This window comes from Lissotriton vulgaris, chromosome 2_1 (assembly GCF_964263255.1).
Source record: "Lissotriton vulgaris chromosome 2_1, aLisVul1.2, whole genome shotgun sequence".
Classification (NCBI taxonomy): domain Eukaryota; kingdom Metazoa; phylum Chordata; class Amphibia; order Caudata; family Salamandridae; genus Lissotriton; species Lissotriton vulgaris.
Genome location: NC_141687.1, coordinates 323,396,044 through 323,416,624, shown reverse-complemented (window position 1 = coordinate 323,416,624; position 20,581 = coordinate 323,396,044). Strand labels below are relative to the sequence as shown.

General features: G+C 48.4%; 1 protein-coding gene across 1 annotated transcript in view; it reads right to left on the bottom strand.

The window, feature by feature from the left end:
* The window catches only part of LOC147730267 (uncharacterized), a 545,933-nt gene that overhangs the window by 366,539 nt on the left and 158,813 nt on the right, over window positions 1-20,581 (bottom strand). Inside the window, exon 4 of the mRNA XM_086954056.1 lies at window positions 10,147-10,264. Within this exon, the coding sequence (XP_086810182.1) occupies window positions 10,147-10,264 (118 nt within the window). The remainder of the gene's footprint in view (window positions 1-10,146; window positions 10,265-20,581) is intronic.

The window sequence follows — 20,581 nt, the reverse complement described above, 5'->3', positions numbered from 1 at the left end:
ATTTTCTACTCGAGCGTCAGCTTCCTCAACGGAGCAGCACAGTGGCGTTACAGACCTTCAGCTGCCCGTGGGGCAGCTACGGCCCATGCTTTTTCCACCCCATGGTGGCCGTATGAAAGAGAGGAGGTGGGGGTGTGTGTGCTGGTGATTCATGCTGTGGTTGCCCTGCGACGGCCGCAGGTATAACCCTCGCATGTGCCTACTCAGTGGGTCAACCGTCTATACTTACTTGCCGGTCGGCATCTGCATACATCCTCCATCTCCTCCAACAATTCTAGCAAATAATGTCAGCCAACAATCTCAGTTCTCGGTGATGGTCATTGTTGGCCGCAGATTTATTAATATCAATAATGATTATTAATAACAATATTAATAACCTACTGGTTGTACAATCTTCATTTGCGAACTTTAACCATAAATCATGCACATCACATTACAGTTTATGACACCCTCCCCTGGTACAGGTGTCTGTCTCTCGTGCACCCATCAGTTCGTAAATGGCACTTGTGTACAACCAGTTCTTAATCAGTTTCTTGGTGTTCCGGTAGTTGGTTGGCCACACCCCCTTTTCGGGTGTCATGGAGGGGAGCTTCTTTGCCTGGAGTTAGGTCCCCAGCTCGCTACCATTTGCGCCCTGCCGTCCGGCCGGGTCTGGGCCGCGAGCGCCGTCTCCGTCTTTTCCTCCCCTCCTTTGTGCGGCCACGTCACCCTGCCGTGCGGCATTGAAAAGTGAGTGGCCCTCCTCCTACACACCGCCCACCGGTGTGTTTGGTTAGCCAACGATTGTAGGATTTCCGCCACGCCGCAGGGAGGCTTACGTCTTTCTGCGGCTCCCCCCTTTTGCCCCTTGGTTCGTGGCTACCTACCTTCCCCCTTTTCCTTGCTCCTTTTTTAACGACAACCCGCGAGCGTCATTGCGCCCCACAAGTTGCCCCAGAACACCTCCATTCCCTTGTCGGACAGATGCACCCCATCTTGTCCATATAGCTCTGGGCGGCCTGGGTGGATAAGGCCGTGCCGGATTGATTCCAGGCCGTTGGTTGCGCAAAACTTGTGCATGGCGATATTTAACTTGCGCCTCGCATTATCCACCGCTTTGTTGGAGTCGGCACCCCTCCAGTGCCTCCTGCTGATCATTTCCGACCAAACCACTGTCGTGGTCCCCAGCCATGCCGCCGCTTTGGCGATGTCCTTCTGGATGGCCTGGCCCACTGCCTTGCGGCCCAACCGTGTTAGGTCGTTCCCACCTAGATGTATGATCAGCACGTCCGGCAGCCACGCTGAGTCTGACATGAGGCCGTCCAGGGTCGGTAGCAGCTGCTCCCATCTCATGCCGGGCAGTCCGATCCAGCGGATGTATGTCGCCTTGGGTCTGCTTTCCTTGTGCCCCACTCGCCTCCACCAGGACTCCATTCTGGATACGAAAGAGTGTCCTACGACCCATACCAGTTGTGGGCGTCCTCCTGCCGAGAGAAAATGCTCCGTTAAGGTGGCTTTCTGCGCACCGGGTGTGGACGAGGGAGGGGCAAGAAACCCTGCCGTACGGCATCCCAAGGTGGCTGCTCCCCCCCCCCCCCCACTACCCCTCTCCCCTTTTTTTTTTTTTTTTTTTTTTTATATGAGATGAGGGCGTATGTAAGACTTGTAGGCCCTGGACCGCCATCTGCCCACGGTCTGGATCCTGTCCTCTGGCATGCCATACTGCGATGCCGAGGTCGCCGCCCCGATCCTGAAGGAGTGCGGGGCAAATGATGTTGCCTGGAGCCCCGCCTTATTGAGGCCCTGGCGCATTACGGCCGTGAACTGGAACCTGCTCAAGTTCCTTCCGTCTTGGTGTACAAAGAGGGGGCCATCCCCCGCCGGGCGAACCGCCATGTATTGGTACAGCCAGCACACTGCGCAGCGCCCCACCTCTGGAATACAATGTAGGCGTATCATCGCCCCTTTCCCGGCCCTATCCGTTTTGGATTGCCTAAGCGTGAGCTCCACAGCTTTTACCATCGGCTTGATGTCCCTTGCCTGCAAGCAGCGCTGCGCCGGGCCTGACCTGTTGGGGGCCACTATTTCGCTTACCCGAAATGCCCCAAAGAAAGCCGTGGTGAACGCGGCCCCAAAGAGTAGCCGCTCATACCTGTCTGCAATGATGCTGGTTAGGGCGCTAAGTAACTGACCCAGCTTGTCATAATCAATGGGGCGTCTGGCGTCCTTCTTGATCCCCTCAATTTTCCGCCAGCCTTTCAGGGCTGCTTTCAAGTAGGCAGTTGCCGTGGGGTCCTCGCCTGTGTGGAGCCTGGCAAAGTATGCAATGGCGGCCAGGTGCGCCTGTGCCCAAGACCTTGTTTTCTTAGCGTCGAATGCCCATTGTACGAATTTCTCCACCGCTGTGCGCACCTTCGCCTTGTCTTCCAGTGACTTTATGCCCCCGATTCTTATTACTGTGGCCGCATATTTCTTGTATCTCCTGTGCGCCTCAGAGGTGAGCGAGTGCCCTATTAATCTGGACAAATCAACCCCCCCAGGTCCCACAGGTATGGTGGAAAGGGGGTCATCACCTCGTCCGCACCGGGCAGAAGTTGTTTGAACCGTGTCATCTGGGACCGGGATAGCGCATCGGCGACCGTGTTCTCTGTCCCCGGCACGTGTCGAGCCTTCAGCTCCAGGTTCCCCTCGAGCTGCAATTTAACCAACTCTCGCATTAGCCTCAACATGCCCGGGCATCTTGCTGCGCCTCTGTTAATGGCCTGCACTACCTCCAAGTTGTCCGACCATAAGGTGAGCTTTAGGTTCCTTATCTCTTTTTTCCATACCGTCAGAGCCACTACTATTGGGAATAGCTCGAGGAACGTGATGTTTTTTGTGAGCCCCTGCGCATGCCACCTGTCTGGCCACTGGCTGGCACACCATCTGTTCCCCAGGACCGCCCCAAATCCCAGGCTCCCGGCTGCGTCTGTGTATAGGGATAGCTGCTCCGCTGTTACCCAACCCTTTTTCCAGATCAGCACCCCATTGAACTCCTGCAGGAATTCGTCCCATACCTGTAGATCCTGCCTTACACCCGTGCTCAGCCGGATGTGGTGGTGCTTGTGGGTGACGCCAGCCGTTAGTGCGGTGAGGCGCCTGGAAAAGACCCTGGCGGGCGGAATGACCCTCGCCGCAAAGTTCAGCCTGCCTACAACCCCCTGGATATCCCTGAGGGTGGCTTTGCGCCGGCCCCGTAGTTTGGCTATTTCTTCCCTGAACTCCTGCACTTTCTCCGGGGGGAGCCTGGCGGTCCCCGCCGTGGAGTCAAGCTCAATGCCCAAGAACGTCAGTCTAGTCGTTGGGCCTGTCGTCTTCTCTTTCGCTAAGGGGACTCCGAGTGTTTCGGTCAGGTCCTCGAACGCCGCCAACGTACTGGCGCACGTCGAGGATCCCGCCGGCCCTGTGAACAGGAAATCGTCCAGGTAGTGCAGCTTCCCGCCCCCCGATGCCTGTCGTGGAGGGCCCATTCCAGAAAGGTAGCGAATTGTTCAAAATAGGCACAAGATATGGCACAACCCATGGGCATGGCTTTGTCAACGTACCTGTTCCCTTCCCATTGGAAGCCCAGCAGGTGGAAGCTGGTCGGGTGTACCGGTAGTAAGCGAAAGGCAGATTCAATGTCCGCCTTGGCCATGAGGGCCCCCTTCCCTGCCGCTTTGACTAGTGCGATCGCGTCATCCACTGACGCGTAACCCACGGAGCATGCTTCCTGGTCGATGCCATCATTTACGGACCCCCCCTCAGGGTATGACAAGTGGTGTATCAGCCTGAATTGTCCCTTTTCCTTTTTTGGGACCACTCCTAGTGGGGAGATGACTATTCCTTCGCACAACTCCTGAGGGAGGGGGCCCTCGATTCTACCCAGGCTCTTCTCCTTTTCTATCTTCGCGCTCACCACCCGTGGATGCTGCTTCGCTGATTGTAGGTTATTCGCTCCCGCTAATGGCAGTGGGCCCTGAAACGGGATAATGAAGCCTTCTTCAAAACCCTCAACCAGCGTCCTGGCGTCTGTTTTGTTTGGATACCTGTTTGCTAAACTGCGCAGCTGTTGCGTATTAATGGGGGACCTAGCCAGCTGGCACTGTTGAATGTCTACTAGTGTCCCGCCCCCACTAGCCTTTGGGCTAGTGTTTCTTGTGTTTCTCTTTCTTTTCGTTCTTTGCTTCCCGCTTGGAGCCTTTGCATGTCGCTGCAGCGTGCTTCCCCCCGCAGGTTGAGCATGCATGTTGGAATTTGCACGAGGAGCCCCATGAACAGTCCCCCGCATCGTATCTCCAGCATATGGCCTTGGTCGCGGGGGGGGAGTTGGACCGCCCAGAGGAATGTTTCTGGTAACTTTTGTTCTTCCCCTTGTGGGACGAACTCCGAAAGGACTGGTCGTACTTCCCCGTCCATGCTCTCACTTCTTTGGCCGCGAGCATTTTATGAATAAAACCTGAAACGTCCTCCTCGTTCCACTCCATCTCTGGGTGCCTCTGCATCTTTAACCTGAAGCCCTTATCATATTCCAACCATGCATCCCCGGGGAATTGCCTCTGCGCAGAGTGTATGTTAGCCTCATACAGCCACAGGTCAGCAGCGCAATGGGGGAACCTCTCTACTATGATACAAGCCATGATCCTGAAAGCGTCTAGCCAATTCTCAAAGTTCCGCTCCTTTCTAGCCCCTCGCCTCTCCCTTTTTTCATCCTCTCTCCTGTCGCATGTGGTCAGGTCGAGGCCCTCTAGCTGTATTTCTAGGAGCGAGAATATATCGATGAACTCCTTGCGCCATATCCTCTCTTTTACCGCGAGGGGAATAAGGCACGCGAGCCCCGTGGCCTTCGTTGTCAAGGAGGCAGGGCCGGGGGATGGTCTGGCGTACAGGTCACTGCCTAGCCCCCCCGACCCCGGGCTCCCGGACCCAGTATTGTACCCCCACCCGGATAATGGGGAAACCTGATCCCCCTGCGGGGATAGGCCCACCTGCTCCTGCACCCTTGACTGTCGGGCCCACCCCGGGTCCATCATATGCCACGTTAAGCCCCCTGTCTCGTCAGAGCGTTGTTCCCTGGGCCCCGCCGCCCCCTGCCCTGAGCTGTTCAGCAACGTCGGAGCGAGCGATTTCAAGCATTCTTTTACAATGGTACTAATATGCTCACCATTAACCACTCCGCCGTTCGTCTCAACCTTCTTGTTGTCGTCTGACCTCAGCGGCGGGAGCTTCTGGCGCACTTTCTTTGGGGGATTCCTCTTGGACGTCTTTTTCCTTGGTGTGGTCTTAGGCTTCTTGGGTGCTGACGGGCCTGCTTCCTCCTCCGCCTGGCCGTCTGGCCTATTCTCCTTCCCTTTGGCCAAATGGGGCTGGAGCCATTCGTCGCCGTGTACTGCCGATATCTCGCGGATTTTCCTCAGCACTTCCGCCATGTCTCCAGGCTGATCTTCCGCCATGTTGTCCCCAAGGCCTAGGTCTGGTTTCTGCGGGCTGGCCTGCGCCGCTGGGTCGGAAGGAATTCCGGACCCGCCTTTGGACTTCCTTGCACGTTTGTGCTGTTCGTCAGATGAAGCGGCTCAGTGCGCGCTCCAACTGGACAATTGCTTACCGCGATGGAGCTTGGCAAGGCCGCCGAGCTCGTCGTCTTCCTCCGTCGCTTCGGGTTCCCGGGGGAGCTGGGTGGAGAACTTGACCGGCGCGCCGCTCTGTGTGGTCGTTCTTCTGCTTCGGCCGTCCTCCGCCGCCTCCTGCTGCAGTCGGTCCTCTTCAAACGATGTCGTTGTCGCGCCGCTCTCCCAGCTCCTTCGAAGACGTTGTGCTTCTGGTTGGGGAGCGGCGGTGCTTAAATCCCCTTGAGCCCCCTAAGGGCTGAAGGTGAACCCCCTTTGATTGGGGGGTTCAAAGGTAGCAAGGTTGGCCATTGGTCGCCCCCCATGGGCGCCAAGGTCACCAGGTCACTTCCTGTCGGGGTGGCTGGTGCGCACCCAGTTTCCGCTGGTCCTGGCCGCTTCGGGGCGCCCAGGACCAGTTCCATCCCCCTGTTGGCACCGCGTGGGTTATGGCGCCGGCCCTTGAGCCTCCCCCACCCTGCGGGTGGGTGCGGCGGCCTCTGCGAAGATCGGGGTGGGGGAGAAGCTACCGCTCTCCAAAACTCATGCCGCCCGGGCTGGACCACCCCCCACTCCTTGCTATGCTACTGGAGCAGCCCCTTCCTCAACGCAAGAGGCAGCATTTCTCAATACGAGCAGCAGCGACCTGCCGCAACCACGTGCATTCAGAAATGTTGTTGGGAGGGGGTCTAGTAGGCTATTTTCTCGCTCGCCAACTTAACACTGGCGATCTGCACGAGTGGAAAAACTCAGCTCCGCATCGCTTTGCGGAGTTTTTTTGGAACACAGCACTCTGCGGGGAGGGAGCCGAACTCCGCTGACTCCACCGGCGGAGTGGAAATCTTCGCCCACCCCTACTTTAAAGAAGGGCATGGAAGGCAATCAGGTAATTCAGCGAGTGAACGACAGGCAAGGGAGGATATCGGGTGAAGTACCTCGAGCCATAATGGGATCTAATAATGAGGACAAGGGGGAACACAGATAACATTGGGGGGGGGGGGGGGATCCGGAGGGTGGGACATTATGTAACACTCATACATAATACTACGGTTGGAACAACTTCACGAAGAGTCGAGAGAGATGGGTGGATGACAGCGGGGAATAAAGACTTTTTGTATTTCATGTAGTGTCTGAGGGAGCAGTGCGCAAAGGCAATGTGAATGACCCCACAGAACTAGCCTACATGGAATGAGAACATTGGGGCTTCTAGGTGCAGTGTGCATGAGGCTAGGGGACCAGGTCGCATGAAATGAATATGCATTGAGGTGTCTACATGCAGTGTGCATGAGGCTAGGGGACCAGGTCGCATGAAATGAATATGCATTGAGGTGTCTACATGCTGTGTGAATGAGGCTAGGGGACCAGGTCGCATTGAAGTGTCTATATGCTGTGTGAATGAGGCTAGGGGACCAGGTCGCATGAAATGAATATGCATTGAGGTGTCTACATGCAGTGGGACCAGGTCGCATTGAGGTGTCTATATGCAGTGTGCATGAGGCCAGGGGACCAGGTCGCATGAAATGAATATGCATTGAGGTGTCTATATGCTGTGTGAATGAGGCTAGGGGACCAGGTCGCATGAAATGAATATGCATTGAGGTGTCTATATGCTGTGTGAATGAGGCTAGGGGACCAGGTCGCATGAAATGAATATGCATTGAGGTGTCTATATGCTGTGTGAATGAGGCTAGGGGACCAGGTCGCATGAAATGAATATGCATTGAGGTGTCTATATGCTGTGTGAATGAGGCTAGGGGACCAGGTCGCATGAAATGAATATGCATTGAGGTGTCTACATGCTGTGTGAATGAGGCTAGGGGACCAGGTCGCATGAAATGAATATGCATTGAGGTGTCTACATGCTGTGTGAATGAGGCTAGGGGACCAGGTCGCATGAAATGAATATGCATTGAGGTGTCTACATGCTGTGTGAATGAGGCTAGGGGACCAGGTCGCATGAAATGAATATGCATTGAGGTGTCTACATGCTGTGTGAATGAGGCTAGGGGACCAGGTCGCATTGAGGTGTCTATATGCTGTGTGCATGAGGCTAGGGGACCAGGTCGCATGAAATGAATATGCATTGAGGTGTCTATATGCTGCGTGAATGAGGCTAGGGGACCAGGTCGCATGAAATGAATATGCATTGAGGTGTCTACATGCTGTGTGAGTGAGGCTAGGGGACCAGGCCGCATTGAGGTGTCTATATGCTGTGTGCATGAGGCTAGGGGACCAGGTCGCATGAAATGAATATGCATTGAGGTGTCTACATGCTGTGTGAATAAGGCTAGGGGACCAGGTCACATGGAGTGAGTGTGCATTGAGGTGTCTATATGCTGTGTGCATGAGGCTAGGGGACCAGGTCGCATGAAATGAATATGCATTGAGGTGTCTACATGCTGTGTGAATGAGGCTAGGGGACCAGGTCACATGGAGTGAGTGTGCATTGAGGTGTCTACATGCAGTGTGCATGAGGCTAGGGGACCAGGTCGCATGAAATGAATATGCATTGAGGTGTCTATATGCTGTGTGAATAAGGCTAGGGGACCAGGTCGCATGAAATGAATATGCATTGAGGTGTCTACATGCTGTGTGAATGAGGCTAGGGGACCAGGTCACATGGAGTGAGTGTGCATTGAGGTTTCTACATGCAGTGTGCATGAGGCTAGGGGACCAGGTCACATGAAATGAATATGCATTGAGGTGTCTACATGCAGTGTGCATGAGGCTAGGGGACCAGGTCGCATGAAATGAATATGCATTGAGGTGTCTACATGCTGTGTGAATGAGGCTAGGGGACCAGGTCGCATTGAGGTGTCTATATGCTGTGTGAATGAGGCTAGGGGACCAGGTCGCATGAAATGAATATGCATTGAGGTGTCTACATGCAGTGTGCATGAGGCTAGGGGACCAGGTCGCATGAAATGAATATGCATTGAGGTGTCTACATGCTGTGTGAATGAGACTAGGGGACCAGGTCGCATTGAGGTGTCTATATGCTGTGTGAATGAGGCTAGGGGACCAGGTCGCATGAAATGAATATGCATTGAGGTTTCTACATACAGTGTGCATGAGGCTAGGGGACCAGGTCGCATGAAATGAATATGCATTGAGGTGTCTACATGCTGTGTGAATGAGGCTAGGGGACCAGGTCGCATGAAATGAATATGCATTGAGGTGTCTACATGCTGTGTGAATGAGGCTAGGGGACCAGGTCGCATTGAGGTGTCTATATGCTGTGTGAATGAGGCTAGGGGACCAGGTCGCATGAAATGAATATGCATTGAGGTGTCTACATGCTGTATGAATGAGGCTAGGGGACCAGGTCGCATGAAATGATTATGCATTGAGGTGTCTACATGCAGTGTGCATGAGGCTAGGGGACCAGGTCGCATGAAATGAATATGCATTGAGGTGTCTACATGCAGTGTGCATGAGGCTAGGGGACCAGGTCGCATGAAATGAATATGCATTGAGGTTTCTACATGCAGTGTGCATGAGGCTAGGGGACCAGGTCGCATGAAATGAATATGCATTGAGGTGTCTACATGCAGTGTGCATGAGGCTAGGGGACCAGGTCGCATGAAATGAATATGCATTGAGGTGTCTACATGCAGTGTGCATGAGGCTAGGGGACCAGGTCGCATGAAATGAATATGCATTGAGGTGTCTACATGCTGTGTGAATGAGGCTAGGGGACCAGGTCCCATGGAGTGAGTGTGCATTGAGGTTTCTACATGCAGTGTGCATGAGGCTAGGGGACCAGGTCGCATGAAATGAATATGTATTGAGGTGTCTACATGCAGTGTGCATGAGGCTAGGGGACCAGGTCGCATGAAATGAATATGCATTGAGGTGTCTACATGCTGTGTGAATGAGGCTAGGGGACCAGGTCACATGGAGTGAGTGTGCATTGAGGTTTCTACATGCAGTGTGCATGACGCTAGGGGACCAGGTCACATTGAGTGAGTGTGCATTGAGGTTTCTACATGCAGTGTGAATGAGGCTAGTGGACCTGGTCACATGGACTGAGTGTGCATTGAGGTTTCTACATACAGTGTGCAGGAGGCTAGGGGACCAGGTCACATTGAGTGAGTGTGCACTGAGGTTTCTACATGCAGTGTGCATTATGCATCTCTATACAGTGTGCTTGTCTAGGAGAAGAGGTTACATTGAATGAGTGTGCATTGGGGCTAATATCTGCAGTGTGCATGAGTTAAGGTGACCAGGGGCCTGATGGGGAAATGCACTGATGTACAAGGGTCCCGGCTGCATTGATTGGGTGTGCATTGGGGCTTCTAGAACAGTGCACACGCTGCCAGGGGCCCACGTGACTGGGAATGAGCACATAAAGGTGCATAACGTGTCCCACATCTAGGCCAGTCGGAGCCAGAGTGAACTGGGCCTTGCCCACCCTCACCAGTCCCTCCTGGGCGGGATGCCAAGACCCTGGGTGGGTCTTTGGCCTAACCCTCCCTGTGATGGACTCTGGTGTTTGCCCACGGCCTGTACACGGCATTCCCAGTAACCCGAGCCTCCTTACCCTTGGAGTTGGACAGGTAGAGCCTCCAGGCCCGGCCCCTCAGAGGCGTCGGCAGGGACTGGTTAAACAAAGCGTGCAGTTTCCCTTTCAGGTCCGGCCTTTTCTCCAGCAAATGCACCTGAAACATAAACCATCGTGGAGGTCACCGCGTTGTCTTTGAACGCGAGTGCGTGATATTTCATACTCCATCGTAGCGTGCCGCGCCCTGGGAAGGAAGGCTCGTGACCTCCTTCCCTTGTTACCGCACACACCGAAGCTCGTGTACACAGCGCTTCCTCTGAATTCATCACTTCCTTCGTGGGCTAGCGCCCTTCCTCCCTTTAGAAAGGCACAACCAGCATAGAATGCAGCGCCTCTGACACCCCAAGTTCCATCTGCCCAACACCCAGCGCTGAGACCAGCAGTATTTATTTTGGGGAGCCTTGCGCCCACTAATAGCACTATGCATAATGAGTTTAAATCTTTAAAAAGTTGAGGCAAATAGCGCATCACAAAACTCACTAACAATACTAAAATACTCAATAATATTAATTTCATGTTCATAGAGAATATCTAGTTTAACTCAAATTGATTCAGGAAAAATAATGGTAAAAGGTACATTTCATAGAGCAATGCAATATTAGTTGTCCAAACTGGATAGGATTGCTGCTTAACTTGAGTTGGCGCTTGCCGGTGGGTCCCACCGGCACTCATTTTTGGGGACCAGCCCTTATTTCTACTTCACAAAAATAGTGACAAATGAAAAGAACAGAAATGGAGAAAAAAAACAGAAAGAGCGAGATAAATAGGCAAGGAGCGTCCGACAGTGGATTAGAGGCATGAGGTGGATTTAAGACTACACATCCTTGGTATTCGCCAACCGTGTGGGCCCAGGCACTTATTCTTTTACAAATTAAGCACTGGATAGGATAAACAAATTACATGAATGGGTTCTCCCATAGAATAATGAGCAGGAAAATATGTGTCAAATGGTGCCCTTGAAGTATATTCAGGATCAGTTCAAACTGGGTGAGTCTCAACAGCAGTTCTATAGTGGGTTTGAGCTTGAGCTTTCTAATTGATATTGATCAACTCCCCAAATTAGACTGCAAGTTGTACATTGGTACCCATTTCGTGCCCACCTCTATATCTGCAAAGGCCTCACATTGACCAAACACTGCCAGTATTCTATTTGCACAAAAAATCAATGTTAATATCACCCATTTTAGCATGAAAACGTGTTCTTGGACTCCAGTTCAGTGTGATCTTTGTCCCTAATCAGTCACTTGTGACTAGACAACAGGTCACTAGAATAGCACTGTGCTCTTGTCATGAGATACTTTCATGGATGGATTCGCACCTGTTTGGGTGGTGAGTTTTTGGGCTCTACATGTTATAGGATGACACATTTTATGCTTGACTTCTGTTTCTAATAGTGCCACCTTTTATTTCATCCTAGGATATCACAGTGATATCTATTGACCAGAGTTGGGTTCACAATTAATATCTCTTGCCCAGCAGCAAGGAACTATTCAACATAGTCAAACAGCTCACCAACCAATCGGCTACCGAAAAGAACATCACAGCCTCGCAGGCTCTTTGCGACACCCTTGTGGATTTTGTTCCCAACAAAATCAAGACCATCTACCAAGACTTCACACCCAGGCCCCTGCCTAGGAGAGCATCAACCGTATCATGCTGACCGACACACACCAGCTTAGCTCGTGGAACACCCTCTCCGTGAAGGAAACTGCGCCCATCATGAGATCCATCCCCTTCGAAGCCCCAGCAGACCTCTGCCCACACCATACTTTAAACCTCAGCAATCAACCCATCAGTAAAGAACCTACCAAGGTCCTCAACTCTTCAAACACCATGGCCCACTTCCCCCAGAAATGGAAAAATGCCGATGTGAAGCTGTTGCTAAAGAAGCCATTAGCAGACCCAGGAGGACCTAAGAACTACCGACCCATCTCCGTGCTCTCTTTCCCACCCAAGGTCATTGAGAAAGCCATCAACATCTAGCTCACTAGACATCGGGAGAACCACAACCTTCTGGACCCCTCCCAATTCGGCTTCAGAGCTAACCACAGCACAGAGACAGCACTAGTCACAACCACAGACAACATCCGAATGCTGCTAGACCACAGAAAAACAGCATCCTCCTTGACCTCTCAGATGACTTCGACACCGTATCCCACCACACACTTATAAACAGACTCCACCGGATTAGAATCCAAGGAGCATCCCTAAAGTGAATCACATCCTACCACACAGGAAGAACACAGAAGGTCACCCCCCTCCCTACTGTTCGTTCCATAAGGATATCACCTGCAGTGTACCTCAAGGCACATCCCAACCCTCTTTAATGTATACTTGACACCCTGGGCCAACATGGTCAAGAACCATGGACTCAACATCATCTCCTACGCCGATGACACCAAACTCATCGTCCCCCTGACTAATGACCCAACAACCACCAAGGACTAGTTCCAAAGATGCATGAAAGAAGTGGCAGCCTGGATGAACAACAACTGTCTCAAACTCAGCAATGACAAGACAGAAGTACTCATCTTCGGGAAAGGCAATGATACCCTTTCGAACAGCGAATGGTGGCCACCTGAGCTGGGCCCAACTCCAAAACCCACAGAACACACCCTCAACCTCGGCATCATCCTCGACAGCCAGCTATCCATGAAGAAGCAGGTCAGTGCCGTCTCCTTCGCTTGCTTCCTCACCTTCTGAATGCTCAGGAAGGCTTTCAGACGGCTACCACCCAACACCAGGTGAACAGCCATGCATGCTCTCAACACCAGCAGACTAGACTACAGCAACTCCCTCTACATAGAAATGAACGTCCAACTAATGGCAAAACTCCAGACTAATAAACAATTAGAATCCACTCCTTGAGATTAAGGGTGTATCCTCCACAGTGGGAACACCTTTGTTGTTTTAGGTCCCCTCACACACCAACAGGCCCCTTGGTGTCATGCTTCATCATCGGGGTCATCGTACCCCTCTACGGGGTACGGCGTGCTGCGACCTACGGATACGTGGGAGCACTTGTTAGACTATGTGTGATATCTGTGAGGGTTTTTTTTGTATGTGAGTGTATAGTGGGGTTTGGGAAATAGTGATAGTTAAAAAGAACCTGGCTCGTGGGGTGACTAAAAAATATTTAATAAGCCCACGGGCTGGTGCTGTTAAAAAAGAGGGTGGGAGGTCACTACGCTGACAATGTGCGTTACCTCCTTGTGGTGTGCGTTGACATGTTTTGTGCCAGAAGCACCTTCTTCAGGACGGGGTGCACAAATCCCCACCTTACTCACGTTTCTCTAACTGATACTAGAATTTTCTAATAAAAGTGAGGAGAAATTACAGTGCAGGTAAAAGCAATGTACCTAGCAAAAAAGACGTTGTCTATTAATCAACCTGTAAAGGAAAGAAGACAACATTTTTTTTTGGTAGTCTTTCCCTCCATATCCATAGGTAAAATGTCCAGCGGTTACAGGTGACATACTATAGCTGCATTCAAGTGCTTATAGTGGGATAAAAGTTTTACAAAAAACACACTAGACTCACTGACACATTACATAGAACACACACTTAATAAAGAAGTTTTCGTTCAGGTGTTTTCAAATTATTTTCTGGCTGTAACACTATTGTTGGTAAAAAGGGAATGGACAAAGTTGTGTTATATCCCTGTAAAGTGAAGAGGAAAAATATCATGCCATTACATATTCACCAGGGAAAACAGAGAAAGGCTTGGGTCCTGTCACTGACCAGCCTGGACCGCTACTATTGGGTAAACAAATGGCCGAGCAGGTTGAATTTTAAATAGTACACCACCTAGTCAGACAAATTACTAGGTTGAACAACCATTTAGTTGAATGAATTAGTACTTTATAAAACACTTTTTTCAAGAATGTTTTTCTTATGTCATCAAAAACAAACACAATAATTAACAAATACATACATATATTCAATAAAGTGCAACAAACATATACAACAATTATGTATCACAAAAAATAATTGTCACATAGAATCACATAGACAACTGTATAATACCTCCGATGTTGTGGTTATGAGGCACCAGTCCTAAGTAAAAATACAAACAAACAAGTGGACAAGCTGATAATTATATCCGCCTACTTGTCACCACCAACCCAAGAAAAATATTTTAAATCATAGTAGGGTGCTAATTATAGGGATTGCACACAATGGACTGAGCAGTGAAAATGCATTATTTAGTTCCTATAAAGCCCCATACATTTTCTATCTTGGATGGAAAGTCAACGCGTTTCGAACCCAATCTGATTCTGCGGGTTCTCCTCAGGACACGGACTGGGGGGTCGATGTCACTTTTTTATAATCCGTGGGAGTTACTATACTGATCCCCCAAAACAAGCCTTTCTAAACTCTTCCCTCTGACTCTTCCCTTCCACATCCCTTTTTACTCATTCCAAGCCTCCTCCTACTCCTATGACTTCCAAAACAAAAAGTCTTCTATCCCGCCACTATCTTTTCAATGAAAATAACAGACTAACATGTCCACTTCTCAAATCTCATATTTCACTATACTAATTCACCACTAATCCTTTATGGGTTCCGGAATAGCGTGCTACTCGCCTAAAAAGCACCTCAACACCCCATACGGGGTAACAAGCGCTATATAAAGTCAAACCTTTTCCCTCTTCTACCCCTCCGCTATCCTCTGGATCCAAATAACTGACTTACCTATCCACCACTCAAATTACTTGCATATTTCACTATACTAATTCAACACTAATGGTTTATGGGTTCCGGAGTAGCGTGCTACTCGCCAAAAAAGCGCTTTAACAAGCATTCAGGGGTAATTAGCGCTATATAAATGCAAACCTTTTTCCCTCTCTTATCCCCGTCTATCCTTCTCAATCCAAATAACTGACTAACCTGTCCACCACTCAAATTAATTTCATTTTTCACTATACTAATTCAACACTAATCCTTTATGGGTTCCGGAGTAGTGTGCTATTCGACAAAAAGCACTTTGACGCCTCGTCAGGGGTAGTAGGCACTATATAAATGCAATTACAATACAATACAATACTTCACCTGCTGTAAACGGCAGGTCATGAGTTCGAGTCTGCCACACTCAACTTAGCCTTCCATCCATGTGGGGTTGGTAAACATATAGCATTACATGAGATAATAATAGCATATATTCTGTACAGTGATTAGAAATTGTAGCAGTACAGTATGAAGTACTATATGAAAAAAACCTAAAAACTAAAATATTTATTAAATGCTAGGTCATTATGTGCTAAAAGATGGAAAGTGTTAGGAAAGACCTCAAACGGTGAGCATGTAATCTAACTGGGAGAGCTAGTATGCAATAAACAGATACTGAGAGAGAAGAAAGGAAAGAGAAGAAGGGAATCAGAGTGAGGGTAACAACTGAGCAAGATCATATGGAGAAAGGGGAAATAGGAGGAGAGGAGCTGAGGGAAGTAGGGTGGAAAAATGAGTAAAGCAGGATAGATGGGATGGGGAGAAGAGAACATTAGGAAGATGCATACAATTAAGCAACTCTAACAGCACCAGATTATATGTGTTGCATCACATGCACACCAGCACCCATTCATTGTGCCTAGAAAAGAGGGGGGGGTCCAAAAGAGACTCCAAGGCTATATCAGTTTTCACGTGGTTTTGTGTAAGAGGGACACACTCAAAAAAACTCTGGACCTCTTGAGTTTTGAACAGTAAAGTCTTAAAGGGGGTAGTGAGTGTGCTTCCAACAAATCTTTGTATCATCAGGCTGAATCCTTACTCATATAGATTGAGTCAAAAGTCCATTTTTTATATAGAAAGGAGATCTTTATTGATTATAGTAAAAACATGAACAGCCGACACGTGTTTCGCCCCCTTTTGCGATTTGTGCCAGGGCTTTTTCAAGGCTGTAAAAGATGATCAGAGTTACATGTATATATTTAGTAAAAATTGCCAAAAGACTAACCTTTGACCCCAAGACAAGTGAGTAAAGTGTTGAAAAAGAAAATGGAAAGTGAATAAGGTGAAACGAGAAAGACTCCAATTTCGTAAATCCAATGCTTTCATGCATGGTGTGATTTTTAAAGAAAAGAGAAGTGCTCTTTAAAGATTTGTGGTGACACTTTCAAGTTGGAGTTCCTAATTTTAATCACTGTATGGAAGAGCCATGGTGACAAACTTAAAAGGTAAGAGGCAAGGGAAGAGGTTGATACCAAGCGGGAAGGAGGGTTCACCTATGTAGTTTTAATACTTAGGTTTTTAGAGATTGTCTATAAAAACAACAGGTCCAGTGAGTTTAACTATTAAAAAGTTAGAATTCAGGAAATCAAGTCAAATCAGATAGGACAGGCCATAAGATTCCAAGTGATCAGGTTAACACGACAGAAAGAGGATAAAACAGTCCAAAATGCTCATAGTTAATACTGCATACCTATTTACATATCAATCTGCTCATTGCAGTTCTTCCACATTATTGTGCTGATTTCCAACAATCATCCGGTTTTTCAAAATATAAATCTGTTAATACAACATTTTCATTTAGGTAAAGTTTTTGTCCACTATCTTCATGAATTTGTTCACAAGCACTTTTTTCTTTTAGCAGAGAGAAATGCACTTTATACAGTATGAGCGGTTGCTAAGCTGGCTATTTCCTTGTCTCTGCGAGACTAGTTACAAAAAATATTGTCTACACTGTAACGTCTTTAAATCAGGTCAGGTTAAAAGGCAGTGCGCAGGGATACTTGTAATTTAATCACTGAAAATACATTTGGCTATTTTCTCTGATTGATGTTATAAGGTTAGGTTTTTATGCGGGACATAGCCTATTTCATGTTTATTTTTGCGCTTGGAAGTGTGGTACTTCAGTAAAGGGCGATCACTGTTTTTTTAAAACAACATCAATACAAGACGGATTAGTTAGCGGGGAATAGTATTGATGGCCTGGGATGTGTGGTCCGGCATTTGGTCAAAGGGAAGTTATAACGCCAGCGAGGTTGTTTACAGACGGCGTTTTGCAAGAGTAAAGAAAGGGAAAGGATCCCGTATGTGAGGGGCGGATTAGTGCGGGAAAGCCTTCATCTGCTTTCTGCATATGCAGGGAACCGACGGCGTCTGCTTTCATAGGCTGTTCGGGGAGTGTCTAATCAAAGGTGCTTTATCTCGGATCAGAAGAATGCGTCTGAGGCCCCCTGTGACGCTAAATACACTCACCGATGCACACGGAAACAAAGACCATTGAAAATGTAAATGCCACACAGATGCGTCTTTCTTCGAGATTAAAATGTTAATTCTGAATGTTCTTCCCCATAAATGCACATTAAAATCATTAAAATATGACGCTGAAGTTAATCACATGCACCGATGGGGGAATGTGCGTTCAATTCCGCTCTGAGGAAATGCCAATACAAAACACAGAAAAACTGTAAATATGAATTCCCCGAGTTCATAGCATGACTAAATCACAACCATTGTAGGAAGAGAACAAGAGAATGCAGGGCGCTGTGCGAAAACAGGATGCATATAGAATTAAACAAACTGTGGTAGAGACCAGACGAAAAATAAAAGTGATAAAACAGATCTCAAGATTATTTGTAAAGCATAAAAGAATCAGAAATATAACCCTTTGAGCCAGAAAAGGAAGGAAAAAAAAAAGATGCCATGTTAAAATAAACGCGAGACACGGCCTGGCGGCCGTGTAAAGTGAAAGTACGGCCGGCCTGGGCAGTGAAAGGGGAGAAGGGAGGAGAAATGCGAGTCACGGCAGCAGCAGCCTTTGATGTGCCGGCCAGCCGTGCAGTGAATAATTAGGGGAGGAGAAATGCCGGCTGGGGGAAGCTTGAGATGCCTGAGGAGGCTGGTGGCTTTGATGTGCATGCGCTTTTTGCCAATGCGCTTGCGCATTGAGCTTGTTTTTCTCGGGCACTGCAACAAATCGCCGAGATGGTTAAGCTCTGTTTAAGCCACAATATAGCTCGCCAGCTATGCGCAAGCGCATCAGCAGGCGAGCCCTAAAAATATCAAGCAAAAAAGTAATTGAAATCTAGTCTATGATGGTATAATGTGAATAAGAATGAAAAAAACACCACAGTGCTTTTAGGGTTAAACGGGATGCTCAATTACTAAGAGGCTAATTAAAAGTCTGGTGGTGGACAGCCAGACTAGCTGCGGCACAGCGGTTTTCCTACTGCCCTATTATAACTAGAGAGGTCGGACCACCCTGGGACTGCTGCAACCGCCAGGGATCTGAGATCCCTGGCGGTGGCACAGCGGTCTTGAGGCCGCAATATGCTTGACCGGACCACTGTGGTCCGGCAAGCATATTACAAGTTTTCTGTCCTCCGCGGTTTTCATGGCAGTTCCACCTTCATGAAAACCGTGACAGAGAGGAAACTGTAGAGCCCCCTGTTGCCTCTAGGCTTGGGGATGCATGCAGAGGGGCACATGTTGTGCCCCCATGTGTGCATGTATCCCAGTACCTGCATGGCATGGACTGCAGCAGTCCTTGCCGGGCAGGTACTGATTTTGACTTTCCCATTGTGGTGTCTATTTCATAGGCACTGACGTGGGAACTCCAAAGAACCGCCCGCCAGACCAGGAGGAAACAAATCTAGCGGGCTTTTCTAATACAAGTTTGGTGATGCAGGAGTGTGGGTAGGAGAGTCCCGCTCCCGCACCAGCAAACTCCTACTCAGGCCCTAAGGGATAATTTTGAAAAATTGATGACATCTCAAATGACATCACCGATGACATCACTGATGACATCATCCAGTGAATGTGAATTGGTTCATTATTTAAATATGTATTATGTATATAGCAATCTGCATTGAAGAATGAGTGGACATATAAATATCTGGATGGAGGATTTAGTAGCAGTGTGATTGACTAAACTGTGTGAATATCTGTATCACTTTGTCAGTTGTTGTGTAAACTTCTGCACCAGTTGGTTACTAGCTATGTGAATGTCTATTTTAGGTATTGATTAGTTAACTGAGTATTTGTATGGGAGAGTGTATGTGTGTGGTGCAGTGGGTGATGTGTGACTTCCCAAAGATATGTGAATAGTTGATTTAGTAGGTATATGACGTTAAGACTACATGTTATAACCAATGTTCCCTCTAATTTTTTTCCTCTGTGTGTGGCAGTGTGAGGTCTGTGTGAGCTGCAGCCATGGTTATGTGCGCTAGGAACCAGACCGTGCGTGTGGGTGCAGCGCCAAATATCACTCCAAACTCATGCTTAAACAAGTGAAAAGACTGCATTTTCCCACATAAATCGCCACGTAAAGGGTCTTATGGCAGGTTTGCAATTTAGACACACGCCATTACATGAATTGGCTACACAGGCAAACACTTCAGGTTTAGAAAAGCACAAGACTCCAATGATAGTACCATTATAAGATTTTACTGCTGTATGTGTAATGTTACTTGTTGTATTGTATATCTGGATGCACAGACAGAAAGAAGCAACAAAATACCAGCCAGGCAGCATACTAGGCTAAGCAGATAGATTTCTAACTTACGTGATACCTAAAAGAAATGCAGCAAGTCCAAAAGAACGGTGTGTGCTTTACAGGGTGTTCAATTGGACTTTGGTCTGCCAAGTTCAACTAGGCACAGCCAGGCCGCCTTTAACACTGGTGGCGCCCTGTGCGACAATGTTTGTTGGCGCCCCCCAATGGCCACCTCTACCATGGATTCCCTCACTAGCACCCTTTAACAGCGGCCCTCAAGTCTCCAGAACCACTGGCTCTCTGATTCATTTAGTGTTATAGCACCATTCATGCCAGTGTAAGGTGTCAGAGCACTTTACATAATACACACATTGCACAGAGACAATCAAAGGTGCGTAAATCAGTGTATTGGAAGTGTTACATCAGACAAGACTACAAGGTGTAGTGTAGGAGTCTTCGATACTTGTAGGCAATATAGTTTAAGAATGCTTATTCTGGAAAAATACGAATTCAGAATTCAAAATGTGACACCATTGTTAGAGGTTCTCTTAAAAACAAGAATTGTTTTTTTACCTAAATGAACCCTTTTGGAAAGATTAGGATAATAAAAGGCTGGGCAATAAAACATATTGCTCTAACATAATACTTGCAGTTAACAAGCAGCTGTTTGATGACAGGTAATCAGGGGTGTGGAATTTTCCAAATAATCTAGTTGTCCAAGGGACAAAATGCTACTGAGATCTACATGTCCTGTAAAATCCACTTGTCCCACCTACTCCCATCCCACATCAAACATAAGGGCTCCGGCTGACAGAGAAACATTAACCCAATTTCCATTTTTATCCACATTTAAAAATAAATACAGATAAGAAAATATATGGTTTTCTGTTTGTATTTATCTGTAAAAATCAGTAAAAACGGAAAACAGGGAGCCTTAATTATGAATAAAAAGTTAGCTTTGGTGAAATAAAATATTTG